Source organism: Rhodotorula graminis (genome assembly GCF_001329695.1).
Source record: "Rhodotorula graminis WP1 unplaced genomic scaffold RHOBAscaffold_15, whole genome shotgun sequence".
NCBI lineage: Eukaryota > Fungi > Basidiomycota > Microbotryomycetes > Sporidiobolales > Sporidiobolaceae > Rhodotorula > Rhodotorula graminis.
In genome coordinates, this window is record NW_017264942.1 from 469,449 (window position 1) to 495,967 (window position 26,519).

At 69.4% G+C, this 26,519-nt stretch overlaps 12 protein-coding genes across 12 annotated transcripts; 4 read left to right on the forward strand and 8 right to left on the reverse strand.

The window, feature by feature from the left end:
- Nucleotides 1-45: 45 nt before the first annotated feature.
- Nucleotides 46-3,572, reverse strand: RHOBADRAFT_55917 (uncharacterized protein; the record flags this gene model as incomplete). The annotated part of the gene is made up of 4 exons (XM_018418086.1): nucleotides 46-589; nucleotides 696-3,089; nucleotides 3,159-3,226; nucleotides 3,325-3,572. The coding sequence occupies 4 exons, from the start codon at nucleotides 3,570-3,572 to the stop codon at nucleotides 219-221; spliced, it is 3,081 nt and encodes a 1,026-aa protein (XP_018268500.1). The 3' UTR covers nucleotides 46-218.
- A 349-nt stretch (nucleotides 3,573-3,921) lies between these two features.
- RHOBADRAFT_18165 (uncharacterized protein) lies at nucleotides 3,922-4,858 on the reverse strand (the record flags this gene model as incomplete). Its single annotated transcript, XM_018412412.1, has 4 exons — nucleotides 3,922-4,075; nucleotides 4,181-4,288; nucleotides 4,381-4,590; nucleotides 4,695-4,858. Coding segments are annotated over 4 exons (636 nt in total), but the record flags the coding sequence as incomplete, so codon positions are not given.
- A 1,766-nt stretch (nucleotides 4,859-6,624) lies between these two features.
- On the reverse strand, nucleotides 6,625-8,277 carry RHOBADRAFT_46906 (uncharacterized protein; the record flags this gene model as incomplete). The annotated part of the gene is made up of 3 exons (XM_018414883.1): nucleotides 6,625-7,681; nucleotides 7,771-7,805; nucleotides 8,089-8,277. The coding sequence occupies 3 exons, from the start codon at nucleotides 8,275-8,277 to the stop codon at nucleotides 6,625-6,627; spliced, it is 1,281 nt and encodes a 426-aa protein (XP_018268502.1).
- Nucleotides 8,278-8,438: 161 nt separating this feature from the next.
- On the reverse strand, nucleotides 8,439-9,852 carry RHOBADRAFT_30071 (uncharacterized protein). Its single transcript, XM_018412893.1, has 5 exons — nucleotides 9,790-9,852; nucleotides 9,437-9,681; nucleotides 9,184-9,364; nucleotides 8,764-9,093; nucleotides 8,439-8,652 (listed from the first exon to the last, which is right to left on the reverse strand). Exons 1-5 carry the CDS (start codon nucleotides 9,819-9,821, stop codon nucleotides 8,571-8,573), a joined length of 870 nt encoding a protein of 289 aa, XP_018268503.1. The 5' UTR covers nucleotides 9,822-9,852; the 3' UTR covers nucleotides 8,439-8,570.
- Nucleotides 9,853-10,144: 292 nt separating this feature from the next.
- On the forward strand, nucleotides 10,145-11,533 carry RHOBADRAFT_55920 (uncharacterized protein; the record flags this gene model as incomplete). The annotated part of the gene is made up of 4 exons (XM_018418087.1): nucleotides 10,145-10,560; nucleotides 10,651-10,760; nucleotides 10,842-11,028; nucleotides 11,222-11,533. The coding sequence occupies 4 exons, from the start codon at nucleotides 10,145-10,147 to the stop codon at nucleotides 11,490-11,492; spliced, it is 984 nt and encodes a 327-aa protein (XP_018268504.1). The 3' UTR covers nucleotides 11,493-11,533.
- A 134-nt stretch (nucleotides 11,534-11,667) lies between these two features.
- Nucleotides 11,668-13,158, reverse strand: RHOBADRAFT_55921 (uncharacterized protein; the record flags this gene model as incomplete). The annotated part of the gene is made up of 4 exons (XM_018418088.1): nucleotides 13,094-13,158; nucleotides 12,610-13,018; nucleotides 12,143-12,523; nucleotides 11,668-12,021 (listed from the first exon to the last, which is right to left on the reverse strand). The coding sequence occupies exons 1-4, from the start codon at nucleotides 13,150-13,152 to the stop codon at nucleotides 11,668-11,670; spliced, it is 1,203 nt and encodes a 400-aa protein (XP_018268505.1). The 5' UTR covers nucleotides 13,153-13,158.
- Nucleotides 13,159-13,644: 486 nt separating this feature from the next.
- On the forward strand, nucleotides 13,645-14,965 carry RHOBADRAFT_18109 (uncharacterized protein; the record flags this gene model as incomplete). The annotated part of the gene is made up of 7 exons (XM_018412405.1): nucleotides 13,645-13,737; nucleotides 13,813-13,825; nucleotides 13,891-13,948; nucleotides 14,040-14,124; nucleotides 14,250-14,309; nucleotides 14,650-14,738; nucleotides 14,845-14,965. Coding segments are annotated over 7 exons (519 nt in total), but the record flags the coding sequence as incomplete, so codon positions are not given.
- A 360-nt stretch (nucleotides 14,966-15,325) lies between these two features.
- On the reverse strand, nucleotides 15,326-18,502 carry RHOBADRAFT_46911 (uncharacterized protein; the record flags this gene model as incomplete). The annotated part of the gene is made up of 4 exons (XM_018414884.1): nucleotides 15,326-15,668; nucleotides 15,754-15,860; nucleotides 15,941-16,063; nucleotides 16,145-18,502. The coding sequence occupies 4 exons, from the start codon at nucleotides 18,500-18,502 to the stop codon at nucleotides 15,326-15,328; spliced, it is 2,931 nt and encodes a 976-aa protein (XP_018268507.1).
- Nucleotides 18,503-18,745: 243 nt separating this feature from the next.
- On the forward strand, nucleotides 18,746-19,895 carry RHOBADRAFT_46912 (uncharacterized protein; the record flags this gene model as incomplete). The annotated part of the gene is made up of 7 exons (XM_018414885.1): nucleotides 18,746-18,817; nucleotides 18,887-18,893; nucleotides 18,957-19,015; nucleotides 19,088-19,198; nucleotides 19,329-19,483; nucleotides 19,564-19,795; nucleotides 19,869-19,895. 7 exons carry the CDS (start codon nucleotides 18,746-18,748, stop codon nucleotides 19,893-19,895), a joined length of 663 nt encoding a protein of 220 aa, XP_018268508.1.
- Nucleotides 19,896-20,414: 519 nt separating this feature from the next.
- Nucleotides 20,415-21,917, reverse strand: RHOBADRAFT_65633 (uncharacterized protein). The gene is made up of 4 exons (XM_018418745.1): nucleotides 21,901-21,917; nucleotides 21,298-21,389; nucleotides 20,946-21,233; nucleotides 20,415-20,856 (listed from the first exon to the last, which is right to left on the reverse strand). Exons 1-4 carry the CDS (start codon nucleotides 21,901-21,903, stop codon nucleotides 20,706-20,708), a joined length of 534 nt encoding a protein of 177 aa, XP_018268509.1. The 5' UTR covers nucleotides 21,904-21,917; the 3' UTR covers nucleotides 20,415-20,705.
- Nucleotides 21,918-22,991: 1,074 nt separating this feature from the next.
- RHOBADRAFT_39509 (uncharacterized protein) lies at nucleotides 22,992-25,219 on the forward strand. Its single transcript, XM_018413625.1, has 12 exons — nucleotides 22,992-23,168; nucleotides 23,290-23,362; nucleotides 23,436-23,566; nucleotides 23,626-23,718; nucleotides 23,786-23,804; nucleotides 23,875-23,952; nucleotides 24,018-24,069; nucleotides 24,134-24,210; nucleotides 24,282-24,468; nucleotides 24,530-24,591; nucleotides 24,670-24,995; nucleotides 25,065-25,219. Exons 1-12 carry the CDS (start codon nucleotides 23,100-23,102, stop codon nucleotides 25,170-25,172), a joined length of 1,275 nt encoding a protein of 424 aa, XP_018268510.1. The 5' UTR covers nucleotides 22,992-23,099; the 3' UTR covers nucleotides 25,173-25,219.
- A 66-nt stretch (nucleotides 25,220-25,285) lies between these two features.
- On the reverse strand, nucleotides 25,286-26,197 carry RHOBADRAFT_18288 (uncharacterized protein; the record flags this gene model as incomplete). Its single annotated transcript, XM_018412421.1, has 4 exons — nucleotides 25,286-25,603; nucleotides 25,673-25,805; nucleotides 25,869-26,004; nucleotides 26,086-26,197. Coding segments are annotated over 4 exons (699 nt in total), but the record flags the coding sequence as incomplete, so codon positions are not given.
- Nucleotides 26,198-26,519: the final 322 nt, after the last annotated feature.

The following is a 26,519-nucleotide window of genomic DNA, read 5'->3' on the forward strand; positions in this document are numbered from 1 at the left end:
AGGGACAGGGAGAGAGAGAGAGAGAGAGAGAGAGAGAGAGAGAGAGAGAGAGAGAGAGAAGGGAGGAGAGAAAGGGAGAGAGAGACAGGTCGAGGGGTAACAACGAGAGGGAGGAAGGGAGAGGGCACTGCTAGGGGAGGGGGCGACGAGGCGCAGGAACAGGAAGTAGAGAGGGGAGGAAGAGGAAAGGAAGCACAAGTACACGCCGCTCAGGCCGCTCAGAGCTCGACGAGCTTGACCGCCTCGTCGCGCTTGGCGACCTTGCCCTCGAACTCCTCGAGGAACGCGAGCGCGCCCTCGGCGCGCTTGACGACGCCCTCGACCTCGCGGCGCTCGCCGGCCGCCTTGTCGAGCGCGGCGCGGAACCGCTCGCGCAGGTCCCACCCGGCGAGGCGCAGCACCTTGCGCACCTCGCGCGCGATGCGGTCGCTGTGCGCCGACGCGAACGACGCCGGCTGAGACGAGGGCGTGCTCGACGACGAGGTTGCCGAGGCGTCGGGAGCCGAGAGCGAGAGGGCCAGCTTGCGGCCGATGTTGCGAGGGATGGCGCGAGGGAGGTCGACGATGACGTACGCGACGAGGCCGACCGCTGCACGAGGACGCGAGAGAGTCAGTGAGTGCGTCCCTCGAGAGAGCGGCAAAGGCGAGAGGAAGAGAGAGAAAGGGAGAGAGGGGGAGGGAAAGCGAGGACGCACTGAGGACGCCAATGACGGGGCCGGCCCACTTGCGCGCCGACTTGGACCCGAGCATCTCGATGATGCGCGTCACGCTGCCCATCGTGCCCTTGATGCCGATGATGCGCGACCCGACCATGCCGATGCTGCCGAGCCCAAGGCCGATGACGGTCCCCTTCTCGACGACGTCGTCCTCGAGGAGCTTGGTGTGCGCCTTGCGGCCGCCCCGCAGCGCGTTGCCGTGCCCGACCATGCGCTCGAGGTCAAACAGGTCGACGAACGACACGTCAAAGTCGCCCGCCGTCCAGGTGACGCCGAGCCCGGCGCTGCCGAGTCCGAGCCCGGTCGCACCGCCGCGCGCCGCGAGCCGGCCGACGCCCCGACGCCGCTTGGCAAACATGACCTCGGGGCGGAACGTGCGCTCCTTGCGCACCTCGCGCTGCTCGTCGGTCGACAGCTGGGCGAGCGCGTGCGCCTCCTCGGGGAGGTACCGGTCGCCGAGCTCGTCGACGACCGTGTGCACGCCCTGGACCGTCTCGGTGCGGGCCGCGTCCTCGGCGGCGCGCACCTCGGCCTCGAGCGCGAGCACGAGCGTGCGCTTGACCTCGGCGGCCCAGTCCCACAAGCCCATGAGGCCCGGGTACGGCGGGAGCGCCGCCGGGCCGTCGAACGAGTCGGGCTGGCGCAGCGCCGTCGCGGTTGCGGTCGCAGGCGAGGCGGCGTCGGCGTCGGCGTCGGCCGAAGCGGGTGCCACCTCGAGCGGCGGGACGACCTTGCCCTCGGCGACGAACCCGAGCGCGCGCTCGAGCCTGGCCCACGCGGCGCCCTGCACCTTGGCAACGACGCCCTCCTCGACGCGGTCGACGCCCTCCTCGACCTCGTCGCGCTGTGCACTCAGGCGCTCGTGGACGGGCCGGATGCGCTCGAGCTCGGCGAGGGCGGTGCGCAGCTCGGCGTTGGCGGCGACGACGTTGGACGACGCGAGCGTCGACAGGTCGGCGAGGAGGTTGAGCAGGTAGTGCTTGGCCGGCGCGAGCTTGGACTTGGTGCGCTTGAGGAGGACGAACGACCGCAGCGACTGCTCGAGGTGGTCGAACGCCGACGGCTCGTCGTCGTCCTCGGCGGCGGCGGCGGCGGCGGCGGCAGCGCCACGGTGCGCCGACTTGCGCGGGCTCGGCGCGGGCTCGTCGGCGTCGACATGGTCGGCCGCGTCGACAAAGTGGACGAGCTCGGCGCGGTTGTCCCACGTGGCGGGCGACAGCTGCTTGATCTGCTCGCCGACGACGCGCATGCACCGCGCCTTGTCGCGGATGCCGCCCCACTTGTTGACGACGATGAAGACGTAGGCCTTTTCGCGCGACGCGTTCCACAGGAACTCCTTGGCCGAGAGCGTAAAGTGGTTCTCGGCGCTGACGACAAAGACGATGACGTCGATCTCGGACTGGCGCGCAAACAGGGCCGTCGTCGACAGCGTGTCGCGGTTGAGGCCCGGCGCGTCGATGAGCGAGATGTCGACGAGGCCGTTCTTGAGGAGCGACGGGTTGAGGGCCTGCTCGCGCTCGACCGACTCGTCGTCGTGCTCGGGCGCGTCGTCGACAACGGGCGCACGCGCGTCGTGCACGAACGCCTTGACGAGCTGGTACGTGTCGCCCGAGTCCTGCACGTCGTACACGTCGTCGAGCGCGAACCGGTCGTACGTGGCCGGGTCCTTGGCGTCGTACAGGGCGACGTCGCGGATGGCGTGCAGCTCCTCGACGCCGGCGTTGGCGCCCGCGTCGACGACCTCGCAGAAGACGGTCGTGCACGGCTGCTGGTCCCACGGCATGACGTCGCGGCGCAGGAGCGCGTTGACGAGCGTCGACTTGCCCGCGTTGAGGTCGCCCGTGACGAGGACGCGGCTCGCCGGGTCGATGACGCGCGCGCGCAGCTGCGACAGGTGGCCGAGCGAGGTCGTGAGGCGGCGCGACAGGAGCTGCGACAGGGTGCTGAGCGACAGGGAGGGGATGAGGGCCGGCAGCTGCGACGCGGACGTGCTCGGGTGGCCCATCTTGAGGTCGAGCGACAGGATCGACAGCGGGTGCGCCGGCGCAACGGGCGTCGTGTCCTTGGTCGTCGTGGCGGCGGCGAGCGCGGCGGCGGCGGCCGTGTCGGCGACCGAGAAGGCGCGCTGCGGCACCGGGCGCGCGCTCGACGCGGCGGTGGCGGTGGCGTCGTCCTGCGCCTGCGTCTGGGCGGCGGCGGCGGCGGCCGGCACCTCCTCCTGGAAGAGGGACGCGCTGCGGCGAAGCGGCGCCTGGCGAGCGCCCTTGACGGCGGACCGAGGCGGCGTCTGCGGCGCGGCCGACGACGAGGCGCGGTGCGGTGCGGGCGCGTCGACGGTCGAGACGCCGAGCTGGTGCGGGTAGTGGATGGTCCCTGTTGACAGGAGCAGAGGGTGAGCACGCTGGTCGAGGCGGGAGAGCCACGACGACGAGGGGGACGCACACTTGTCCTGGTTGAAGGCGGCGAGGCCCTTTACGAGGCCCTGGGTCTCATCGAGGCTCTCGACGAGGCTGTGTGCAGGCAGGGGAGACACGAGGTGCGAGTCAGTGACGGGGCTCGTCCAACCTGAACCTGTGGCGATCTCGAGAGGAGAGAGAACGAGACCCACGCCTGGCGCTTGTCGGCGTACCCGACCTGCTCAGCCTCGTGCCTGCGGACCGTCTCTGCGTCGATGCCGAAGCGCACGACGGGCGAGGGCGACGCGGGCGCGGCGGCGGTGGCCAGCATGCTCGACCGGCGGCGGTCGCCGATGGGAGACGGGCGCGGCGAAGGGTACGGCGACGACGACGACGAGGGGTGGGCCGCGAAGGGAAACTCTTGCGGCTCGGAGCCAGCGAGAGGGACGGGGTGCTGCATCTCGTGGTGCGCGCTGCTGATGGCGGCGAGACGAGGGAGGAGAGGGTGGCTCGGTCGGGGAGGAACGGTCGACGAGGGAGGGAGGTGTGGCGAGAGGCAGACGAGTGCGGGTGTGGCTGTCGCTGGTCGAGGGTGTGCTCTCTCTGGATGCACTGGGTTTGGTGGGCGTTTGTGCAGGTGAGGAGCGAGCGAGCGAGCGAGGTTGACCAACTTGGCCTCGGCCCCGTCGCATCTCGGTCGAGCTCCAAATCGTGCTCGACTCCCTCTCAGCGACCGCAAGCGAGACGGACAGCGAAACACAGACACGCTCATTGACAACCCCCTCCCGTCAAGCTACGGCCCTGCACCCTCACAAGCTCCCCGCCGCGCTCGCACCTCCTCCACCACCAGCACCACCGCCGCCCGCCGCGCTCCTCGCCACGTCGGCCCGGCGCGTCTCGAGCTGGTCAAAGAACAGGACGTACTCTTTCCGCACCCGCTCCCACAGGACCGGGTCGAAGAAGCTGCGGAGAGCGGGGCAAGGGCGGCCGGGTCAGTGTCCAGCACCTTGACCTCGCCCGCCCGCCGTCGACGACCGAGACAGGAAGGGAGAGAGAGAGGGGACGTACATGTAGCTGCCGCGCTCGAACGTGGCCGTCTTCTGCACGGGCTCGGTGCCGGCCTCCTTGGTGAGCCACAGCCGGAGCTCCTTGTGGTACCGCCAGTTGTGCTTGTACCTGCTCGTGCGGGTGCGCCCGTGTCAGTCGCGCCGCGTCGCACACCCGAGAGCACGCCCGACACAGAGGGAGAGGGGAAGCGAGGGACGCACAGCTCGTGCGCCGCCATCTCCTGCATCGCGTCCCTCGGCTGCGAGTAAAAAATGAAGAAGAGCGTCTCGTCGCTAAAGTTGCCAATCTTGGTGTTGGCCGGCGGGGGCTGCACGTTGTAGCACGACGGGAGGTGGAACTCGGGCTCGATGTTGAGCACGGCCGCCGCCTTCGAGTCGGTCCAGGGCGTGATAAAGGTCGAGTACAGGTTCCTGCGCGTGCGCGAGAGCGCGAGGCGGGAACGTCAGGGTTTCCTGCTCGACCGTGCTCGACACGACGAAGGAAGGAAGGAGAGAGAGAGGGGGAGGGGACGCACTCGGTCGAGCCGAGGTCGAGCCCGAGGTTGGTCAAGTCGGTCCCGAGCGCGAGCATGCTCGTGTCCGGGTCGCTCGTCTTGATGATGTGCAGCAGCCCGAGCAGGCCGTACCGGTCGGCGGGGCTGAACAGGACCTGCTGCGCGGGCGTCTGCGGCACGCCGCCCGTCGTGATGCCCGCAGTGGGTGGCGGGAGCGCGCCAGCTGCCGGTGGAGGTGCGGCGGCGGCGGCGGCGGACGACGGCGAGCGCGGGTCCGGGAGCGACGGGTGCGGCGGCGGAGGATGGGGCGCGTCGGCGGCCGAGGGCGGGAGCGGCGACGACGCGGCGCTCGTGCTCGAGCCGGCCGGGGTCCCGCCGTTGGGCGCGAGGCCCGCCGGGAACCGAGGCGTCTGCTGCGGGCTCTGCGACCACGACTGGCGGCGTGCGCGACAAAGAGTCAGTCCAGCGGCAGGGAGAGAGAGGGTGAGAGCGCGGACGCACCGTCTTGTCCCCACCAGGCGGCGCAAACCCTCCCGCCGCACCCGAGCCCGCACCTCGCTGCGCGTTCATAGCGCCGAGCAAGCTCGCGCGGTGCTGCTGCTGCGCCTGGAGCGCCGCGAGCGCGCTCGCCTGCTCCTGCCCGCCCTGGCTGACGGCGGCCCTCGCGGCAGCGAGCGACAGCGTGTCGACGCCCTGCGCGAGCGCGCTCAAGTCGTTCGCCGCCACCGCCGCCGCTGGTCCTGCGCCGGCTCCTGGTGCCGCCGCGCCCGCGCCGCCAAACATGCTCATGCCCATACCCATGCCCATGCCGGGCGGGAGGAGCGGCTGGCCTGGTGCGGCGGCCGAGGCCGAGGGCGAGGCCGACGAGGTGGTGCCGCCGCTGCCGCCGTTGGCGAGGTGCGGGAGGCCGCCGAGTGCGGGAAAGTCGTCGGACGCGCTGTCGGCGGCCTGGGTGCGTCGCGGTGCGGCGCCGTTCGGGGTGGTGGCGGTGGCGGGCGGTGCTGGCGTGGCCGGGGACGCCTGGCTGGCGTAGCTCGAGAGGAGGTTCTGCTGCTGTTGCTGCTGCTGCTGCTGCTGCTGTTGCTGCTGGTGGCGCTGCTGCTGCTGCTGCTGTGCGAGGTGCTGGTGCGCTTGTTGTGCGGCGAGGTGGGCTGCGGTCGAGGCGCTAGTCGGACCTTGGGGAGCACCGCCGCCGCCGAGGGCGGGGAAGTCGGACGGGTCGAGCGAGGCTTCGGGTGCGGCGTGCGACAGCTGACCGCCTGCAGGCATGGCGAGGCAGGGTGGGACAACAAGTGAATGTCAGGCGTGTGCGCGGAGAGAGAGAGAGAGGAAGGAGGGAGAGAGGAGGAGGAGGGACGAGATGGGGGACGACAACGGCGACGGCACCAGGGGCGACGAGAGTGAGAGCAGGACGCACCTGGTTGTGGGCTCATGGCCTGGAGACCACCCTGCCCCTGCCCGAACGCAAAGGGCTGCCGCAGCTGCTGCTGCTGAGGCGACAGCGGCGTCGAGCCTTGTCGCGACGGCGTCGAGCCGAACCTGCCGCCGCTTGAAGGTGGAGGGCCTTGGCCGAGGCCGTACCCAGACTGCTGTGCTCGGTTCATCGTCGTCGAGCCGGTAGGGTGAGTTGGTCGACGAGGGTGGCGCGGGCTTCTCCCTCCTCCTCCTCCTCCCTCTCCGTCCTCCCTCACACTCGACCGCCTTGACGACTCTCGAGCTTGCGCTCTGCTGCTTCCCAGCTGCACCCTGCTGCGCCCGACTCGAGCGCGCACCGACGACCTGCTCCCCTTTCGCTCGCGCTCAGCTTCCTCTCGTCCTCTCGCGCACCTGCTCCTCTCTCGACGGACCAAGCGACCAGAGACGCACATTGCAACTTCCGACACATGTACAACCTCGAACCCAGCACGTACCTCGCCCCTTCCTCATGCACGACCGACGCCCTCCTCGCCGCTCACTTCTCGATGCGCCCTCCCGACCCCCCTCCCCCTCCTCCACCGCGGCCAACCTCGAACCCCGCACCGTACGCCCGCTCAAGCCCCGCAAGCCCGTCCCACGCGCCGCTCGCCCACTCGTCCCGCCCGGCGCCCTCGCCCTCGCGCTCGCGCTCGCTCGACCCGGCGCGCTCGAGAGGCTGCTGCGCCCGCGCCCAGGCGGCCCACTCGGAGGGCAGCGCCCCCTGCGCCTGCGCGTGCCCGCGCGCATGCTCCTGCTCCTGCTCGTGCTCCCGCTGCGCCTCGTCGCCGCCCCAGTCAACGGGCGGCGCTCCTCCTCCTCCCTGCGCCCCCTCGCTCGCCGCCCCGCCGACGCCCCACACGCCCGCGCCCGTGCCCGCGCCCACGCCCACGCCCGGGTGCGCCGCACTCGCCGCCGCCGTCGGGTCGGGCAAGCCCGCGCCGGTCCAAGTCCACGTCGGGAAGAACGGGAGCGGGTGCGGCGGGGCCGTGAACGTGTAGGTGGTCGACGAGGGCGGGAGCGAGCTCGGGCCGGGGCCGGGGTGGGAGAATGGGGTCGAGGTCGAGAAGGAGGGAGGGGCCGAGGTGGTGCTGGTGCCCGGGGTGCTCGAGGGGAAGAGGGGAGGGTGCGAGTGGCGGTGGACGTGCGAGTGCGGGTGCGGGTGCACGTGCGGCGAGCGCACATGGTCGAGCATCGACGGCAGGCCCGGCACCGTCGACGCCGACGACGAGAACCCGGACGAGGGCGACGGCGCCGCCGCCGCGGCCGCGACGAACGGCGCGAGCGGGTGCTCGGCGCTCGCGTACAGGTCGGGCGCGCCCCTCGCCGGTGTCGTGCCGAGGCGTGCGGCGTGCGCGAGCGCCTCGAGCGAGTAGCTCGGGTGGCGGGGCGGGGTCGGGAGCGGGAGGGCGTGCGTCGGGGTGGAGGAGGAGGGGGGAACGGGAGGAGGTCCGCGCGCGCCGCCCTCAGCCTCGAGGCGCGCGATCTCGGCGCGCAGGCGAGCGATCTCTCGCTGAGCCGCCGAAAGCTGCTCGCCGAGGGCCGTCGTTTCGTCTCTGCAGGAGGAGGTGCGAGAGGGAGGAGGAAGCGGGTCAGTTGGCGGGGCTCGCGCGAGAGGAGTATGAGAGAGGAAGAGGGGGCGCACGGCGTGAGAAAGTCGGCGCCGATGTAGACGCAGTCCTGCGGGTGGACCCAAGACAGTGAGCTCTGCGTCGTCTCGAGAGGGGGGAGAGAGAGAGAGGGCGAGGAAGAAGGGAGACGAGGGGACGCACCGTGCCGCGCAGCCTGCAGTTGGAGCACGTCTGCTCCCTCGAGCACTTGGCCTTGCGCTGCCGACACTGTCTCCTCCGAGGCGGTCCGAGGCGGTCCGAGGTGACGAGAGGCGGCGAGGGGAGGGTTTGAGAAGGTCAGCTTGCAACTCGAGAGGCGCCGGCCGAGAGAGAGGGGGAAAGAGGGGACGCACGCCCTCGCACGAGACGACCTTGCGACGCCTCGGACCGCCTTGAGGTGTCGGCAGGGCGGCGGCGGCCGTCGCGGGACGAGGCGGCGGTGGAGGGCGCCACTCGTCATCGTCGTCGTCCTCCTCGAGGTGCTCGACGTCTTGCTCGCCCTCGTTCGACGGCGACGACGGTGACGAGGCGCTCGACGGCATTGCCGAGGCCGGTAAAGGGGAAGCTAGCCAAGAGCGAGTGAGAGGGAAGAGGGAGAGAGGGAGAGCCGCTCCGTCCTCCTCGCACGAGGGATATCCCTCCTCGCCGCCGGCGCTCTCATCGCCTCGGACCAGCTCGACGAGCACACAAAGAGAGAAGGGAAAGACGAAAAGTACAGCACACGGGGGGCGCCAGTCCTACTCACAACGTGCCCCTCGCTCCACCCACCTCTCGGCCCGCTCGCTCCTCGCCCTGCCGGCTCGCCGCCGCCGCCGCCCTCGCACACCCGCACCGCTCAGGTGAGCGCCGGCTCCTCGGCGATCGAGCGCTTGATCGTCAGGAGGAGCGCCGTCTTCCACGCGTCGAGCTTGGTCAACCTGCAAGTCCGGGCGTGAGAGAGAGGGAAGGGGGCGAGTCAGTGACCGGCTCGACGGGCTCACATGACCGAGAGAGGGAGAGAGACAGCGAGAGAAATTCAGAGGGCGCACCTGTCGTACTCGGCCACGTGCGCCGTGTACTCCTCGGCGTCGCCCGCATCGAACGCGTCGGCGATGGCCTCGAGGAACTTTGCCTCGCGCGTCGTCGCAAAGCTCGGGTCGGCGGCGCAGTACGAGTCGACGGCGCGCTTGGTCGACACGACGTCGCCCGTCGCGAGCCAGCACAGGCCCGCCTTGAGGTAGTGCTCCTTGACGCCGTACCGCGTCAGGGCCGACCCGAGCGACTGGGACGCGACGCGCTCAAAGAGCGACACGGCGCGCGGGTACTGGCCGAGGGTGCCGGCGAGCTCGGCCGCCTCCTTGTAGCACGCGTTGGCGGATCTGCAGCAGCGAGAGGGGGAACATGTGTGCGAGGGTCAGGCCGAGGCGCACGAGGGAAGAGAGGCGAGGGGAGGGGAAGGAGGGACGCACGCAGCAGCATCCTCATTCATGTAGATGTCGCCCGCCGCCTCGTACGCCTCGAGCGAGCCCGCGAGGTCGCCTCCCTCCTGCTGCAGGATGGCGGCAATCTCCTTGTGCCGGTCGGCGGCCTGGCGGAACCGGCCCTTCTCCTTGTACAGCTGAATCGTCTTTTGCAGCGCGGCGACGGCGACTGTCGGGGCACGGAGAGTAGGTCAGTCTCGGGGGCCCGTTGCGAGAGAGGGAGAGGGAGAGGGAGGCGCACGCTCGGGGTTGGACTTTTTGTAGGCCTTGCTCGCGGCCCAGAAGTCGTTGGCGGCGTCGTCCTTCTCGTCGTTGCGGAGGGCCATTTCGGCGGCGAGGCAGAAGCACTCGCCGGCCTGCTGATGGAGGTTGTCCATCTTGAAGGCGTTGGCGGCCGACTGGTACAGGTCGTGCGCCTCCTCGAACTTTGTCGACGACGACGAGAAGAAGGAGAAGCCGGACGACGACGCGGCCTTCTTCTGGGCTCTGTTGGGTGCACGTAGGGCGGGGCGAGGTTGGAAGGGGGAGGAGGAGGAGATGACGATGCGGGTCAGTGAGGGGACGTGGAGGGACGGGGCGAGGACGAGGGCGTACTTTGCCTTGAGCTGTTCACCTTGGGACGACATGCGAGGTGGTTCTGCCGAGTAGGGGACGAGGGAGAGAGCAGCGAGGGTCGAAGTCGGGTGTGGGGAGATGAGAGCGGCCTCACACGTCTCTCTCTCCCTGGACCGCCTGGGCGAGCATCGAGTCGCTCAGTCACGCTACAGCTCGACTGTGCTCTGCTCTGCTCGAGCCGAGCACACCAGCCCCTCGCCGCCGCCTTGCTCTCGCTCCCCCCTCGGCGTCACTCGCTGTCTCTCCGCTCGCGCCCTCCCAGCCTCCAGGCGGACGAGCACACGATGAGAGGCTCACTGCTGCTCTTGCACCCGCTGCTTCCTCGAGCCCAGCCATGTCGCTCTCTGCGCGCACCCACGCCTTCCTCGACCGCGTCCACGGCACCTCGTCGTCCTCCTCGAGCAAGGGCCGCGCCCACCCTCTCCTTTCCGACACCGCCTTCCCCTCGCCCTCGCCACTGCCGCCACCGCCCCGCCGCCCAGCAGGCACCCGCCTGCGCCCCGGCACACGCGCCCAATCCGCCTTTCCCTCGTCGGCCGACCCCTTTTCCGCACCGCGCCCGTTCGCCGACTTTGACGACTCGCCGTTCGCCGTGCAGGAGTACCTCGCCGAGCTCGTCAGGCGCGACGCGCACGACGTCGACGAGCTCGTCAGGGTGCCGGTGGCAGAGGGCGACGACGAGGGCGAGCCTGGCGGCGAGGGAGCGAGGGAGCTCATCGACGAGCATGTCTTCTGCCTCGAGCACGTTCGGTGCGTCCCCTGCTCTCTATCTCTCGCTCCTCTCTGTGCTCTGCCCTGTCAGCGAGTCCCCTGAGACGCTCGTCAACCCCCAACCCGCAGGCGCCTCACGCTCGACCAGCACGTGTGGCTCGCCGCCCTCGAGCGCGTGTGCACCCCTGCAACGTGCCCCTCGATGACGACGACGCCCTCGTGGCTCTTTGTCTGCGCCGGTCCGCTCCCCTCACCCTCCCCTCCTCCTCCTCTCCCCTGGCCACCGCTGACCCACCTCCCCGCCCCGCCTCGCCTCACAGCGCACGCGACACCCCCCTCGCCACCCTGCAGCGCCATGTCGTACATGTTGCACACGTCCGAGGGCGCCCAGGCCCTCCTCACGAGCCAGAGGTACTTCCCCTCGCGCCTCGCCGTGCCCGACCAGGGCAGGAAACTCGTGCGCGCCGTCGCGAGGAGGCTCTTTCGCACGTTTGCCCACTGCCACTTGTGCGTCCTGGGCGCGCTCTCTCTCTCTCTCTCTCTCTCTCTCTCTCTCTCTCTCTCTCTCTCCTCTCTCGAGCAAGCGAGCTCTCCCTCTGTTGCCAGCACAACCGCCCTTCCCGCCCCCCTACCTCGCACCCCGCTCGAGCCCCCTCCCTTTCCGCCTCCCTGACGACCCCCCCTCCTCCGCCCGCCACAGCCACCACCCAGCCCTGTTCGTCCACCTCGAGAGCGACACGTCGCTCGTGCGGCGCTTTGCGGCGCTCAACGCGCGGTTCGCGCTCGTCGACGAGGACGCCGGCGAGCTGCTGCTGCTGCGGGTCGGGAGCGAGGGGGAGGGCGAGGGGCACGAGGAGGGGCACGAGGAGGGGGAGGACGCGCTCGAGGAGGAGGACGACGTGGACGAGGACGAGGACGAGAACGGCGGGATCAGGATCGTCGGCGATGCGGCGGGCGACGACAGCCTGTAGCCTCGCGACTCTCGGACAGACTTGCATGGCTCGCAGTACCTCACGATCGAGCAGTCTCTCTCTCGAGAGCGAGCGGGCCACGTCTCTTTCCGCTGAGCTGGGAGGGAGACGCGCCGTGCGCGCTCGTCTATTGCACCCCTGCGTCGTCCGGTCCCCTCGCTCGCTCGCTCGGTCCTCACGCGCTCGCCTGCGCCTCCTCGGCCCTGCGGACCGCCTCCTGCCCCGCCTCCCTGAACGCCTCGAGCGCCCTCTTTGCGCCCCCCTCCTCGATGCTCCTCCTCGCCATCTCGACCCCCTCCCTCTCGTCCCTCGCCTTGCCCGCAACGACGAGGAGCGCGGCAGCGTTGAGCACGACAAACGTCTCGATCGGTGTGTCGCGCTCGAGGTTGCCGTCGAGGAGCGAGGTGAGCGTGAGAGAGTTGTCGAGCGGGGTCCCGCCCGCGACTGTGCTGAGCGGGGTTGGGCGCAGGCCGAAATCGCGAGGGTGCACGACTCGCCGCGTGATGGTGCCGGCGTTGAGGTCCCACACCTGGTTTTTGCGCGCGTACAGGGGGGCAGGAGAGCGAGAGTCAGTGCTGGGTTCGAGAAGAGTGCGAGGGGGAGGGAAGGAAGGAGAGAGAGAGGAGGGAGAGGGGAAGAGGGCGACGCACGTGCGTGTCGCCTGCCGGGCTGATCTCGTCGAGGCCCTCTGCGCCACACACGACCCACGCCCTCTCGACGCCCGTGATGCGGAGTGCCTCGGCAAACACCTCGCCGAGGTACTCCGAGTGGACGCCGACAATCATGGCTGCCGGCCGCGCCGGGTTGATCAAGGGCCCGAGCGCGTTGAACACGGTCGGGAACGCGAGCTGTTTGCGGATCGGTGCGACGCGCACCATGGCTGGGTGGTACGAGGGGGCAAAGAGGAAGAGGAAGGGCGAGCGAGAGGCGACGGTCGACAGGGACGAGGGGGGGAGGGTCGTGACTGGGCAGCCGAGCGAGAGGAGGATGTCGGCCGAGCCAGACGACGACGTTGCCGCCTTGTTGCCGTGCTGTGCGCGCGTGAGGATCACGGTGAGCTGTCGATGTCCCTTGAGCGAGAGGAAGAGAGAGCGAGAGGGACCACGAGGGGGCGCACCTTGTAGACGCGCAGGCCTGCGCCAGCGGCGACGATGGCGGCCGTGGTGCTGACGTTGAACGTGTTGTGGCCGTCGCCGCCGGTGCCGACAATGTCGCACACGGGGCCGTCGCCATAGTCGCCGACGTGGACGGCGAGGGCGTGTCGGCGCATGACCTGGGCGACCTCTGCGACGACCTGGGGCTGGCCGTCCTTGGCGGTGAGGCGCAGGGCCGAGAGGAAGGCGCCGACCTGGGACGGGTGGGCGCCGTTTGGGTGGGCGAGGTGGTCGAACGCGGTGCGGACGTCGTCGAGGGTGAAGGTGGACGGGTGGAGGACGAGCTTCTTGACGAGGAGGGCGAAGGCTTCGGGGGTGAATTCATCTTGTGTGGGACCTGGCTGCGAGGTAGGCGGTGGTGCCGGCGAGTCTCTGTCGGAGCGGGGGTGAGTTGAGTTGAGTCGAGATGAGACGAGGAGGAGGAGGAGAAGGGAGGGGTGCGCTCACCCGATGATGCTGGTGACGGTCGGGTCGTTGGGTGCAGTACCTGCTCTAGTCGACTCCATTGTCGGTGGTGCAGCTGGTGGTGGCTGAGGGGAGTTGACGACCCGTCGAGCTGATGAAGTCGACGAAGGGAGAGCTCCCCCTTCCCTCACTCTGCACCCCCAGAGCCGACTAGCTGCAGACACGGCTGTCTACTGCTCGACTCTGTCCACCGACCCACCCAACCTCACCCAGCCTCGAGCCGTCGTCGCCACCTCGCGTCGCTCCCCACCTCCGCCCCCGGCCCTCCTCACCACCTCGAATGCCTCCCGCTCCTGCACGCGCAAAACGCCTCGCACGCGAACTACAAGAGTGCCGCAAAGACGTCCGTCCCCTCCTCCCTCCCCTCGCCGCGCGCCTCGCTCACCTGCCCTCGTCCTCTCGCAGGCCGACATCGACGTCGTCCAGGTCGGCGACTCGATCGACCACTTTGTCGGCTCGTTCAACGGGCCATCAGGTCCGCCCCTCTTTGCCCCCTCGCCCGCCGAGCCTGTCCCCGCTGACAAGCACGCGTAGGGACCGCGTACGAGGGCGGCCGGTTCGAGGTCGACATTGTCGCGCCCGACCGTTACCCGTTCGAGCCCCTCAAGATAAAGTTCGTCACAAAGGTGCGCCCTCATCTCACTCTCTCAAGGGGCTCTGACGATCGCGCCTGACCCTCGCTTTCTCGCACGCCGACGCAGGTCTACCACCCGAGTGCGTCCTCTCTCTCTCCCGCTCTGCCAGGATCAGCCCGGGCTCATACGCCGACGCACCCGCAGACATCTCGTCAGCCTCGGGCTACATCTGCCTCGACATCCTCAACAAGTCGTGGTCGCCGTCCGTCCCCTCGTCCCCTCTCGCCGCCTCGCCTCGCCTCGCAAGACCGTACTGATCCTCGCCCTGAACCCTCCCTCGCTCTCACGCGCAGCGTGTACACGCTCCGCACGTGCCTCGTCTCGCTCCAGGCGCTCCTGTCGTCCCCCGAGCCGACCGACCCACAAGACGCCGAAGTCGTGCGTCGCCCACCTTTCTCTCTCTCTCCCTCTCTCTCTCTCTCTCTCCTCAGCCATTCGAGCAGCCCTCTCTCCCTCTCCCTCTCCCCGCACGCCGTCCTGACCCGTCGATGTCGCGCAAACAGGCCAAGCACTACCTGACCGACCGCCGCGGCTTCGAGGCGACGGCAAAGTTCTGGACAGAGGTGCGTCGCTGTCTGCGCCTGCGCCTTGGCCTCGCCGAGCCGAGCCGGCGCTCTTTCCCTCTCTCTCTCTTTCTCAGTCTCTATCGAGAGAGAGAGAGAGCGCGCGAGCGAAACGTTACTGACCCTGCTCGACGCCCCGCAGTCGTACGCCGCGCTGCCATCCCGCCCCGCGCCCGCACCCGCGCTTGCGACCGCGCCGACCTCGCGACCGAGCAGCGCGGCATCGCGGCGGCGAACGGCGTCGGGGCGGGCGACGAGCGACGATGAGGCAGGGGGAGGGGGAGGGGAAGGCCGAGGGGCGAGGAAGAGGGGCGAGGCGCAGCAGCAGGAGGACGAGAAGGAGAAGGAGAAGGAGAAGGAGAAGGAGCGCACGGATGGGCCCAAGACGCTCGCCAGGTTGGCGGGGCTCGATTATCGGGACGTGCAGGCGTGCGTTGGGCGCGCGCGCTCTTTCTCTTTCTCTCTCGGGGGCCTCGTGTTGCGTCTCGCGCCGGTGAGCCTTGGCCTGACCTCTCGGACCCTCCCTCCCTCACAGTTTCGCCGACATGGGCTTCCCACCCGAGCACGTCGTCGACACGCTCAAGTTCCTCAACTACCGCGACGGCAACAAGGCCAACGTCGGCGAGGAGGCCGTCGTCATGCGGCTCATGGGCTGAGGCGGCGGGGCCGGCGCGGCGCGAGGGGAGGTGCGAGGCCTGAGCGAGGTCTGAGCGAGACGAGGGGCGAGGCGAGGGGGGAGGAGGAGAGGCGGAGAGCAACGCGCATGCTGCAACGGCGACCTATCTCGAGCTAGTCAAGAGAGCGTCGACCCAAGAGAGCGAACTCGCTCTCGAGAGAGGCGCTTCTCAAGCCCGCCCGCTCGAGCCTCGTCTGCACCCCTCACTCGCTCTCGCTCTCGCTCGCCGCCGCGCATGCAAGATGGATAGTCCAGTCAACACGATGCACACCTCGAACACTCTAAAGAGAACGACACAAAGAAACACGGCCCTGCCTCGCCGCGCCGACGCGGCGCCGACCTAAGACGGGACCCTGACGACGCGCACGACGGCCCGTCCACCGGCGCCCGCCCCTCGCGGCGCCCCCGCCCACCGCTGCGCGACGAGCCTGAGCGCGGCGAGCGGGCCGAACCACCCGGGGCCCGCCGCCGCCGTGAGAGGAAGAGGGTGCGGCGAAAAGGCCGAGCGCGTCTCGGGCGAGAGGAACGGCTCGCTGTCGAGGCTGGATGCGCCGGCGCCGAGGAACGAGAGGGGCGAGAAGGAAGCCGAGTCCGTCGAGGAGGGGAGGTGGAAGAGGGCGGGAGGGGCGAACGGGTCGTGGTAGACCGTCTGGAACAGGGCGAGGGCGTGCGAATTGGCGAGTCTGAGTGGGCGTGCGAGCTGGGTCAGGGGCTCGAGTCCTTCGAGGCGGAGAGAGAAGAGGACAGGAGAGAGTGTGTGGGGCGTACCGCAGGAGGAAGAGGAAGAGGAGGAGCTGCGCGACGAGGGCGAACACGAGCCATTGCGAGCGGCGGCGCGTGTCGGCTGCGAGCGACGACCCGACGGCTTGCGCGACCTGCTCCCGAGGACGAAGAGGGCGTCAATAGGCGTTAGGAGAAGAGGGAGGGGGGCGCAGGACGAGGAGAGGAGACGCACCTGGTCGCCGACGAGCTGGCCGATGCCCTCGATGCTGCGCTTGAGCTCCTCGACCTTGGACCCGAGGTCGTGCTCGAGCTCGTACGTCTCGACGAGCTGCTCGAGCATGCCGGCGCGGCGAGTCTGTGCGCGAGACCCAAAAGGACAATCAGTGACGGCTCCCGGTGTCGGGAGGCGGACCGAGCGAGGGAAAGCGCGACGCACCGCCTCCTGTCCTCCTCGCGCCTCGAGCTCGCGCATCTCGTGCTCCCTCGCCGCCCACCTCGCCTCGCTCTCCCTCCTCCTGCGCTCCACCGCGCCGCGCAGCTCCTCCTCGCGCTCGAGCCGCCGCATCGGCCCCTGCTCCTCCTGCCCCTCCTCCTCCTTCTCGAGAGCGGCAGCGGCAGCGACGCCCGCCGCCCGACTCGCCGTCAGCGCCTGCACCGCCGCCGCCAGCTGGCCCACGAGCGCCTGCACCGTGTCCTCGGCCGAGCGGTCCCCCTCTGGCTCTCCCGCTTCCCTCCCGCCTGGCTCGAGCCCATCGCCGCCGCCGCCGCCGAACGACAGGAGCGGCGGCGCGATGGCGCGAGGAGGCGTGCGCCGAGGCGACTGTGGGTCGACGTGCCCGCCGCGAGGAGGCGTCGAGGACGCCGGGCGGGTCCAGCGCTCGCGCTCTGGGGGCGGCGAGAGCGGCGGCTGCCGAGCGGGCGGCGGCGACGGGTCGAGGTCGAGATCGAAGTCGGGCGCTCGTCGCGAGGACGACAAGGGGGCGGAACGAGGTCGAGCGGGAGGAGCGGCGCTGAGTAGGGGGGCAGCGCCGCTGTCGGGGGGTGGGCTCGCCGACGAGTGCGAGCGCCGCATGAGGTCGGGGCGCTTTGAGCGGCGCAGGGGCTCGGGCGAGTCGGGCTCGAGAGGTGGTGGGAGAGGCGGGAGGGTCGGCGAGGGAGGAGGGAGCGGTGGGGTGGTCGAGCGCTCGCGCTGCCGGTGCGTCGGCGGCGGCGGCGACTGCGCAGGCGAGGTCGACGGACTGCGCCGCCGAGGTGGGGGCGACGCAAAGCGCACGCTCTGGCTCGCGCGCAGCGGCGCCGCTCGCTGGCGAGCGAGGGACGCGCGCACGTCTGCGTCGTCCGAGGGCGACTCGTCTGCCGACTGCTCGTCCCGGCGCTCCTCGTCCCGCCGGAACGAGCGCGCCATGGCAAAGTCGATGGCGCTTCGTCCCGCCTCCGCGCCGTCGACGTGCTCGTCCCGCTCGGCCCTCCTCTCGTGCTCCTGCTGCCCCTCGACAACCCGCCCGTGCACGTCGAAGCCCGCGCCGAGCTGGCCCTCACCCTCGTCACGCCCTCGTCCCGTGTCCACCGCCTCGCGCTGCGCCTGACCGAGGTGCCGCAGGGCGCGCTCGAGTTTGGTCGGCCTCGAGGGCGTCTCGACCCCGCCGCCCTCCTCGGCCTCGCGCCTGCGCAACGAGCGCTCGACGGGCAGGCTCGTCGAGGGCACGAACGCGTAGTGGCCCACCGGGTGCGGCGTGGGCGGTGGCGGGCTCGCGGCGGCGGCGAGGGTGGCGCGGCGCTCTGCCGAGTGGGCGAGGGCGCCGTCGGGCCCGGTGATGAGGCGCGAAAAGGCGTCGTGGATCTGGCTCGCGGGCGTGCCCGTCGCGGTAGAGGTGGGTGTCGGTGGAGGGAAGAGGGCCGAGTCGGGGCGGAGCGGGGTCGACGAGGAGGGTAAGGGGAACGAGGCGGCGGGGCGGAACGACGAGGGCTTGCGGGCCGAGCCGGGGTAGGCGCCGGGCGCTGCGGGCGTCGTCGGCGGCGGGTGACGGCTGCGCTTGGGCGAGCGACGAGGCGTGGAAGACGACATGCGCGCGTCGACGTAGGACGCGAGGTCACCCACCCTGCTCCGTCGAGGTCGAGGCGAGCTCGACTCGCCCTCGTCGCTCGCCGCGCGCCCGGGCTGCTCCGTCTCCTGGTCCTCGCCGCCGTAACCCTCATCGACGAGCGCGCCCTGCCGCCCCAACGACAGCTCGACCCGTGCGCGCCGCACCGTCACGTCGTCGTCGCCGTCTCGAACCGTGGACGAGAACGCGCCCGGCTTGCGCGTCACGTCGTCCTCGCGGTCGACGAGGGTGCTGCTGCCCGTGCTCGGGCTCGGCGCGTACAGGTCGCCGGCGTGGCGGTGGTCGCGGCGGAACGAGAGGGCGAGGCGGGCGGACGAGCTGGCGAAGGGCGTGGTGCCGTCGCGAGGCTGGGACAGCTGGAGGAGGCTGCGGCGCGTCAAGGGCGGGGTCGTGGAGGGTGTCGGTCGGTCGCTGGCGTGCAGGTGGCGGTCAATGTCGCCCTGGGCGAGGTCGAGGTCGAGTGATTCGGTGTCGCTCGCGTGCAGCGGGTGGTCGTCGTCGTCGGGGCCTTGCGGGTCGGGTCGGCGGTGGGCGCGGTGGCGTACCTTGCGGGGTGTCGAAGTGTGGACGTGCTCGAGGTCGAACGAAGGGTCGTCCGAGTCCGAGTCGAGGCGGGGAGCGAACGGGCGAGATGAGGACGACGTCGACGCGTCGCTGGCCTCGGATGGCGCAAACGGCGGCGGGAGCGACATGCAGAGGGGTCTAGTCGCGTCTCGAGCCGGCAGCAGCCTAGGTCTGCATCGAGCGAGTGGTGCGCGACGAGGAGAGAGCCTCGCTCGACTTGTTGGTGTCGCTCACTCTCGCTCGTCACCGCCAGGACAGCTTGAAGCTCGTGCAGCTGGTTCTGCACGCTTATTCAAGCCGGCTCGACTACGTCACGGAACCGTTTGACGAGTGCGGCAGCTGCTTCGCCCCGCTTCCTCGCAAAGGCCAACATGGTCCTCTTCTTCTCGTCCAACGCGCTCGGCGACGACAAGCCCGTCGTCATCTACGCAGGCAAGGACAAGGTGAGCCCTCGCCCATCTCGCGCTTGGCAACGAGGCGCACGAGCTGACCCGTTTCCTCCTCGCCCATAGTTCGAGAGTGCGTCCGCCTCTCCTCGCCTCGCCCTCGTTCTTCCGGCCGCCTGACAACCCTTCGACGCAGACGAGGAGCTCCTCAAGCACTTTATCCCCGAGCAGGACGTCTGGGTTCACGTCGACAAGGTGCGCCTCGCTCCCTCGCTCTCTCTCCCTCTCGTCCTCGTGCGCTTGCTGACCCCTCCTTCCAACCTGCAGCTCAGCTCGCCGCACATCTACCTGCGCATGCCCGAGGGCATGGAGTGGGACAAGATTCCCGAGAAGCTCCTCCTCGACGCCGGCCACCTGTGCAAGGCCGGTTCGATCCAGGTGCGTCCCTCGCCCTCTTGTCCTCGCGGCGCCCTGCGCTACAGGTCGAGACACCGAGCCTTTCGGCGAGCCCACAAGTCTGTGGTCGCCGTTCGTGTAGAGCCTCACTGACGAACCCACCCACCGACAGGGCAACAAGGTCGGCGTCACCATCATCTACTGCCTGGCGACCAACATCCTCAAGCGCGGCGACTTTGCGACGGGCTCGGTCACGTTCCACGACCCGCGCAAGGTCCGCCGGTTCCGCATCGACGAGCGCGAAAACGCCGTCGTCAACCGCCTCAAGTGCGCCCCTTCTTCCTCCTCATCTGCGTCGGGACCCTGGCTCTGACCCGCGCCGCGCCCTCTCGCACCTACACGCGCAGCAAGACCAAGCGCGAGGTCGAGGTCGACCACGAAGCCGAGCGCACCCTGCGCGACTCGGCGCGGCAGCGCGCAAAGCGGCTCGCGGCGACCGAGCTGCGCAACGCCGAGCTCGCCGTCGCGCGCGCGCGCAAGGCCGACGTCGAGGCCAAGAGCTACGAGCGGCTGCATCGAGGCGAGGGGACCGAGGCGTGGGAGGAGGACCGGTGGGAGGCGAGTCGCAAGGAGGGCGAGGTGCGCTCCATCTCTCTCTCTCTCTCTTCGTCTCGTACTCACATCCTCGACTGACACTTTCCCTTGTCGGCAGTTTGACGGCGAGGAGGACTTTATGTAGCGTTCGCGTCGTGTCAAATCCCTGTACCAACCGCCCCAACGAGAGCTTCTCGCCAGTCAGACGAAGTCAACCAGACGAGCGGCTCGAGCCTCACTCGAGCCTGATACGCGGTCTCACAGCCTCTCGAGCGCCTTCAGCCGGTCCGCTCTAGCCTCGAGAGACGTCTGTGAACTCGAGAGAGCCGCCCTGAGCGAGAAGCGTGCACAGCGAGAGATCGCTCGACTTGAGAAGGTCGCAACGAGCGCGAGCACGAGGTGCGAGCCGGTCGCCGCGCACGACGCCTCGCTGCACCTGCGTGCGCCGGCGTACGAGAAGTCGCAGGGTCGAGAGATCAAGCGAGAGCAGGGAGAGAGAGAGAGCGGCCGCCGCAGCCGAGGCGAGCAAGAACGGGTCTGAGCGAGAGCGCGCGGCGGTCGAGGCGGGGCTCGACTCGCGACGCCCGGCTGGGACCCACGAGAACGACGACGAGGAGAGGCGCAGCTGACACGAAAGAGGCGGCGCGACGTGGCAGCGAGGTCGAAACGACCCGCCGGGCCGACGACGGCGGCAACGACGAGCGCGCGCTAGAGAGAACGAGAGCTTTCCGGACAGTCCCGCCCAACCACACGTCCCACAAAGGGAGACGAGGGTCGCGGGACACGGCAGGGGTGGGTCCACCACCTCGCACTGCAGCCCGGCATGCATGAGCGCCCGACACCCTCTCACTTGGAGGGGGGAGCCGAGCGCTCGCCGGGTGGAACGCTACAACAACGGGGATGACGGCGTCTGGGTAAGGGGGGGTGCTAGAAGGAAGGAGGGGGGAGAGGGGGTTTAGGCCTCGATGGTCTCCTGCGGGGCGGCGACCTCCTGCTCCTCGTCGGCCTTGGGGACCTCGGCGTACATCGGGGCGAGAATGATCTCGAGGTGGGTCGGCGACGACTGGTACGGGTTGATGCGACCGTGAGCGCGGTAGGTGCGGCGGCTGTAGAGGTCGAGAGAAGGGAGGGGGAGGACGGGGTCAGTGCGCGTTCCGAACGACGACGACCACGACGGAGCGAGCCAGGGACGCACCGCATCTTCGGGGCCTGCTGGACCGAGATGTTCTTGACCATGAGCTCGTCCTTGTCGAGGCCGTTGGCCTCGGCGTTGGCCTGGGCGTTCTTGATCAGGGCGAGGAGGAACTTGGCCGACTTGACGGGCCAGCGACCCTGGACGACGCCGTGGACCTTGGCCTGGGCAGTGCGGCCGACGGCACCGTTGTGGCGGCGGAAGGGGATGCACGCCGTGTGGGTCTGCACCTCCTCGAGGAGCTTGATCGCCTTGGCGAGGGTCAGGCCCGAGACGGCGGCGGCGGTCTCGCTGCAGAGGGGCAACACAGTGAGCTTCTCTGCGGCTCTTGGGAGGGAGAGAGATAGGGACGCACCGAGTGTTCTTGTAGTGAACACGGAGGTACGAGCCCTTCGAGATGCCGACCGCCTTGCGGTCCTTGATGAGGTGCGACTGCGCGTACTTGCCCTGCAGGTGCGTGAAGCCGAGGTCAGCACAGTGCTCTGAACACGTCGGGTAGGGTGCTGGAGCGGCAAGGCGAGTTTGGCGGGTCGTCTGGCCGTCGAGGTCGCAGGGTCGAGCACGGGCACGGCGACGACGGCTCGCTCGTGCGCAGCTGGCTCGTTCCGCCGCAGGACGGCGGGCACCCTGCTGCACGTGTCGAGCTGCCCAGCGACACGCCCCACCGGCGCTCGCCTGCCGCCGCGCCGTGCACCGCCGCGAGCTCGACGACCTCCATCCTCATCGCCAGCTCGCCCGCTCCCGCGCGAGCTCCAGCTCTAGATGTGGCCGCCGCTGCCGTGCTCGCAGAGCGCTCTGTCGCGCACCATGGAGGCGACGGGCGAGCGAGGCGTCGAGTCGAGGTGGTCGACAAGTTTGCGGAGGGTGAGGCGGACGAGGGCGGCGGCGGGAGTGGGTGCGGTGGGGTGCAGCTGGCGGTGCTGTGGACGATGGTGGTGGAGGGCAGGCGCAGACTGACCATTGTTTACGAGAGGGTTGACCGGGTGCGAGACGGGGGAACCAAGCGAGGCGAGGCCGGCCGCAGCGAGCAAGAGGCGAGCTCGCCTCTGCCGCCGCCGCCGCGCGCACCCAGCTCTTCTCCACCTCCGCTCTACAGCTTCCTGTCGCACGCTCAGACTCTCGCTCGAGTGTGCCTGTCTGCTGGGCGACTGGGCCCGCCGCGAGTCGGGCTGCTGCGCTGGCTCGGTGCCCTGCGCTCCGCCGCCTCCTCGACTGGCTCTCCTGCTCGACTCGCACACTGTGCAGCGCTCAAGACCAGCTGGGCTCGACGAGTCTACGGTGTACTGCGACCGTGCCGCCTCGTCGCCTCGCTACATGCCGTCCGCTCGGCTCGCAGCTGCTCTCTCGCCTCTCAACGGCGCCGAGCGACCGGCCCGGCTTGCGCTCGTTGCTTCGAGGCGCCGCTCTGGCTCCCACGCTCTGAGCACGGTACTGAGCTAGCGACGGCGTGAGCAAGTCGGTCGAGCTGGCTGTCGGGCGTCCAGCAACGCTCGTGTGCGACGACGCACCATGCGCTGCGGCGAGCTCTGTCGCTGCCCGGCCATCCAGCGCGGAAACGCTCGAGCCGTTCCCATCCTCCAGCTTGACGAGCTCGTGCGCCCGGCGGGTCGTGCTCGCACGTCGGTGCGCGGCCTGCGCACGACGCTCCAAGCGAGCCTTTCCGCTCCTTCTCGCCTGCCTCTACGGATCTGGCTTTCCTATTCGCTCCAGCAGCGCGATACGTTCACGACGCTTGAGAGCATGTAGCCTTCGCCCGCATGAAAGCTTCTCTCGCCGCCGCCGAGAGCGAACAAGCTGAGAGATCTGTCGCGAAGAGCAGGCGCGCGCTCGCATTGCTGCACGTGCACCGGTTCACTGCGATCACGGTGTCGACGACTGCGCCGTGAGTATGCTGCGGTCGTCGATGCTGTTCAAGACGAGCGAGCCGGGGTCTGAGCGTAGACGGCTCTTGTCGAGTTCCCGCGGGAAGGTTGGACGCCGGGGCCGCTCGTCGTCTCCCCGCTCGCTCTCCTTGCACAGCTGCACAGCACTCGCCCCGCCATGCTCGCACGACAGAGCACCCGCACGGCCGCACGCTGCACCCGCAGCTTGGCGACCGCCTCATCTCCACGTCTGGCCTCGTCCTCCTCATCTTCGAGTCGCGGCACCGCGACCGCCATGCCCCCGCCGCTCAAGGGCGTGCGCGTGCTCGATCTCACTCGAGTCCTCGCAGGTCCCTATGCCACCGTGAGCTTGCCCCTCTCCCTCTTCGGCTCGCCCTCCTTCCCCCACCCCACACCTCGAGGTTGCCCAGCAGCTCCCTCGACCGACCGACCACAAGCTGACACCGCAATCTCCCGCACCGCAGATGATGCTCGCCGACTTGGGCGCCGAGGTCATCAAGGTCGAGCACCCAGAAAAGGGAGACGACACTCGCTCGTGTGCGTCCTCGCCTCGCCCTCTCTCCTTCTCTCGTCCCTCGCCCTCATGCTCACCTTCTCCCTTGACCTACAGGGATCCCGCCAAGCGCACCGCTCATCGAGATGCCGCCGACACCGCCTCCGTCACCCTCGCTCGACGGCGAGCCTGCTCTGCGCGTCGACGACTGGAACTCGCTTCCGCCCGAGTCGGCCTACTTCCTCCAGGTGCGTCCTCGCTCTCTTCTCCGCCTGTCTGGACCTGAGCTGACAACGAGGCGCAACAGGTGAACCGCGGAAAGAGGAGTGTCGGGCTTGACTTCAAGAAGGAGGAGGGCAAGGAGATCCTGCGAGAGCTCGTCAAGCGCGCCGACGTCCTGGTGCGTCCTGTCTCCCTCCCTTTTCGCTCAAGGGCACGTGACCCTGACGTCAATCGAGTGTGTGCAGGTCGAGAACTATGTCCCAGGTGCGCCGCGACGAGCCTTCTTCGCGGCGAACGCGCGCACTGACCCCCCCCCCCCCTCCCACGCGCACAGGCAAACTCGCCGAGATGGGCTTTGGGTACGAAGCGTGTCGCGAGCTCAACTCGAAGCTCGTCTACGCGTCCGTGTCGGGTGCGTCCTGCGCTCTCTCGATCTCGCTCCTTCGAAACCGCGCACTGACCTGCCTCGTCGTCCAGGTTACGGCCAGTCGGGCCCCTACTCGCGCAACCCGGGCTACGACGTCAACATGTGCGTCGTCACCACCTCTTCCTCTCTGTGACCTCGAAACTGACGCCCTGTCGCGTCCCTGCAGCGAGGCCGAGGCGGGCCTGATGCACATCACGGGCGAGGCGAACGGGCCGCCGGTCAAGGTCGGCGTCGCCATCACGGGTGCGCCCCCTCTCTCCCTGCCCCGCACCTGCTCCACGACGAAACCTGAACCTCGCTTGCCGCGCCCGCAGACCTGACGACGGGCCTGTACGCCAAGTCGGCCATCCTCGCCGGCCTGCTGTCGCGCGCCCAGACGGGCGAAGGCATGCACATCGACGTCAACCTGTTCGAGTCGCAGATCGCGTCGCTCGCCAACATTGCGAGCAACTACCTGATTGCTGGGCAGGAGGCGACTCGGCAAGGGACGGCGCACCCGAGGTCCGTCCGCTCGTTCGCTCGTTCTCTCTCGTTGTTGCACGACCTGACTCTCGCGCCGCAGCATCGTACCCTACCAGGTCTTCCCGACCCAGGACGGCTTTGTCATGATCGGCGCTGGCAACGGTGCGTCCACGTGTCGCCCTCTCTCTCCCTCTCTCGAACCTCGAACCTGACCAAGCCGCTTCCCTCTCTCTCTCGCAGACGGCCAGTTCAAGAAGCTGTCGACGCTCCTCGCGCGCGACGAGTGGGCGACGTCGCCCTCGTTCAGCACCAACAGCCAACGGGTCGCGAACCGGTCGACGCTCGTGCCCCTGATCGAGGACGCGCTCGGCGCGCACCCGACGGCGCACTGGCTCGAGCGGTTCAAGGGCGGCGGGTTCCCGTTCGCGCCCGTCAACGACATCAAGGGCACGTTTGAGCACCCGCAGACGGTCGCGAGGGACATGGTGCGCGAGGTGGACCACCCGAGGGCGGGCAAGATCAAGCTCGTCGCGCCCGCCGTCCAGTACAACGGCCACCGCATGGAGGTGCGTCCCCTCTCTTTCTCTCTCTGTGCCTGTCTCTCCGTCGACTGACGAGCGCGCCCCTCGTCGCAGTTCACGCGCCCGCCGCCGGTCCTCAAGCAGCACTCGGTCGAGGTCCTGCGCGAGCTTGGCTACTCGGACCGCCGCATCGCCGAGCTGCAGCACAAGCGCGTCATCTAGACACTCGAGTAGCTGAAACGAGCAACGACAGCATCTGTCGAGCTGGTCGTCGGCGCCGAGAGAAAGAGAGAGAGAGACACGGCCAAGTTGCTCAAGGAGAGGCGAGGACTGCGCTACGACCGCCACCTCCTCAGGACCTCCTCGCCGACGTCCGACCCGATCTGGCCAAGCCCGTTCCCAATCTCGCCCGCCACGTCCTTGAGGTCGCGGTCGACGAGGGCGCCCCTGCCGCCGCGCACGAACCCCCACCAGACGGCGACGGCGTACACGAGGTGGAGGACGGCGACGACGACGATGAGGATGCGCGCCGAGACGTTGGGGGCCGTCGCGAGGATCGGGTACAGGTTGCGCACGAGGAAGAAGAGCGACAGGAGGGTGCCGACGAGGGCGAACGCGCCCGAGACAAAGCTGACCGGGATGAGCGAGAGCCACTGCGCCCGCGCAATCGAGAGTCAGTCGCTCGTTCTGGCGTGTGTGGGAGAGAGAGAGAGTGGACGCACTGCGACGAGTATCCAGACGGTCGACGAGTAGCCGTACAAGCTGACGATCTCGACGGGAGAGCGGTCCGACGCGCCGGCCCAGTACTTGATGGCGGCCCACACGAGCAGGGGCACGCCGAGGTAGTACGTGTAGCTGCGGGTGCGCGCGAGGGGGTTTGAGTGCCTGCGACTTTGCGAGAGAGAGGGAGGGACGCACACGACCGAGGTGGCTGCTCCCAAGCGGGTAAAGTCGTACGTGTACTCGGCGTCGTCGAGGTAGGCCGCGATCGACGTGTACAGCGACGAGGTGAGGAACAGCGAAAACACGAGCGTCGTCGGGACCCAGAACGGCCCTGTTCCGCGCGCGCAAGAGAGAGAGAGGGAGTCAGGGATGGCGCCCACGACGAGGAGGAGGAGGAGAGGAGAGGGCTCACCGTAGAGGTCCGGCGCGCCCTCGAGCACCTCGCCGACATAGTCCTCCTTGGGCAACAGCGTCTTGTAGCACCGCTCGAGGACCTTGGCCGTGTTGACGTCGAACCAGCTCGAGTCTGCGGCGGGCGGGTCCGAGGGTCAGTGACAGGCCCAAGTTGCAGAGAACGACGACGCACAAAAGTCGAGGTTGAGGACGCCGCCGCTCTTTGTGGCGCCGTCGATCGAGCTGCCGAGGCGCTGCTCTGCGCTGTACAAGTCCTGGCCTGCGCGCACATGTAGGGAGGGCGACGACGACGACGAGGCGCCGTTGGGCGAGATGCGGCCGAGCGGGACGTCGGGCTGGATGGACCCGGTGCTGAAGTCTGTGTGCGCGAGGTCAGCCCTCCTAGCTCGTCCACCGAACGCGTGGTGACCGAGAGGGGGGCGCACCTTGGAA

Bases quoted from the DNA above. Each gene is read 5' to 3' on its own strand.
- RHOBADRAFT_30071 (XM_018412893.1), bottom strand. From the start codon at position 9,821: ATGTCGTCCCAAGGTGAACAGCTCAAGGCAAA. The intron at 9,365-9,436 runs GTGCGCCTCCCT...GTGCCCCGACAG, and splicing joins CAAAAAGTCCAACCCCGAGC to TCGCCGTCGCCGCGCTGCAA. The intron at 9,094-9,183 runs GTGCGTCCCTCC...TCGCTGCTGCAG, and splicing joins ATGAATGAGGATGCTGCTGC to ATCCGCCAACGCGTGCTACA.
- RHOBADRAFT_65633 (XM_018418745.1), bottom strand. The intron at 21,234-21,297 runs GTGCGTCCCTAT...GCCCCTCTGCAG, and splicing joins GTTCACTACAAGAACACTCG to CGAGACCGCCGCCGCCGTCT. The intron at 20,857-20,945 runs GTGCGTCCCTGG...CGACCTCTACAG, and splicing joins CAGCAGGCCCCGAAGATGCG to CCGCCGCACCTACCGCGCTC.
- RHOBADRAFT_39509 (XM_018413625.1), top strand. From the start codon at position 23,100: ATGCCCCCGCCGCTCAAGGGCGTGCGCGTGCTCGATCTCACTCGAGTC. The intron at 23,363-23,435 runs GTGCGTCCTCGC...CTTGACCTACAG, and splicing joins GGGAGACGACACTCGCTCGT to GGATCCCGCCAAGCGCACCG. The intron at 23,567-23,625 runs GTGCGTCCTCGC...GAGGCGCAACAG, and splicing joins AGTCGGCCTACTTCCTCCAG to GTGAACCGCGGAAAGAGGAG.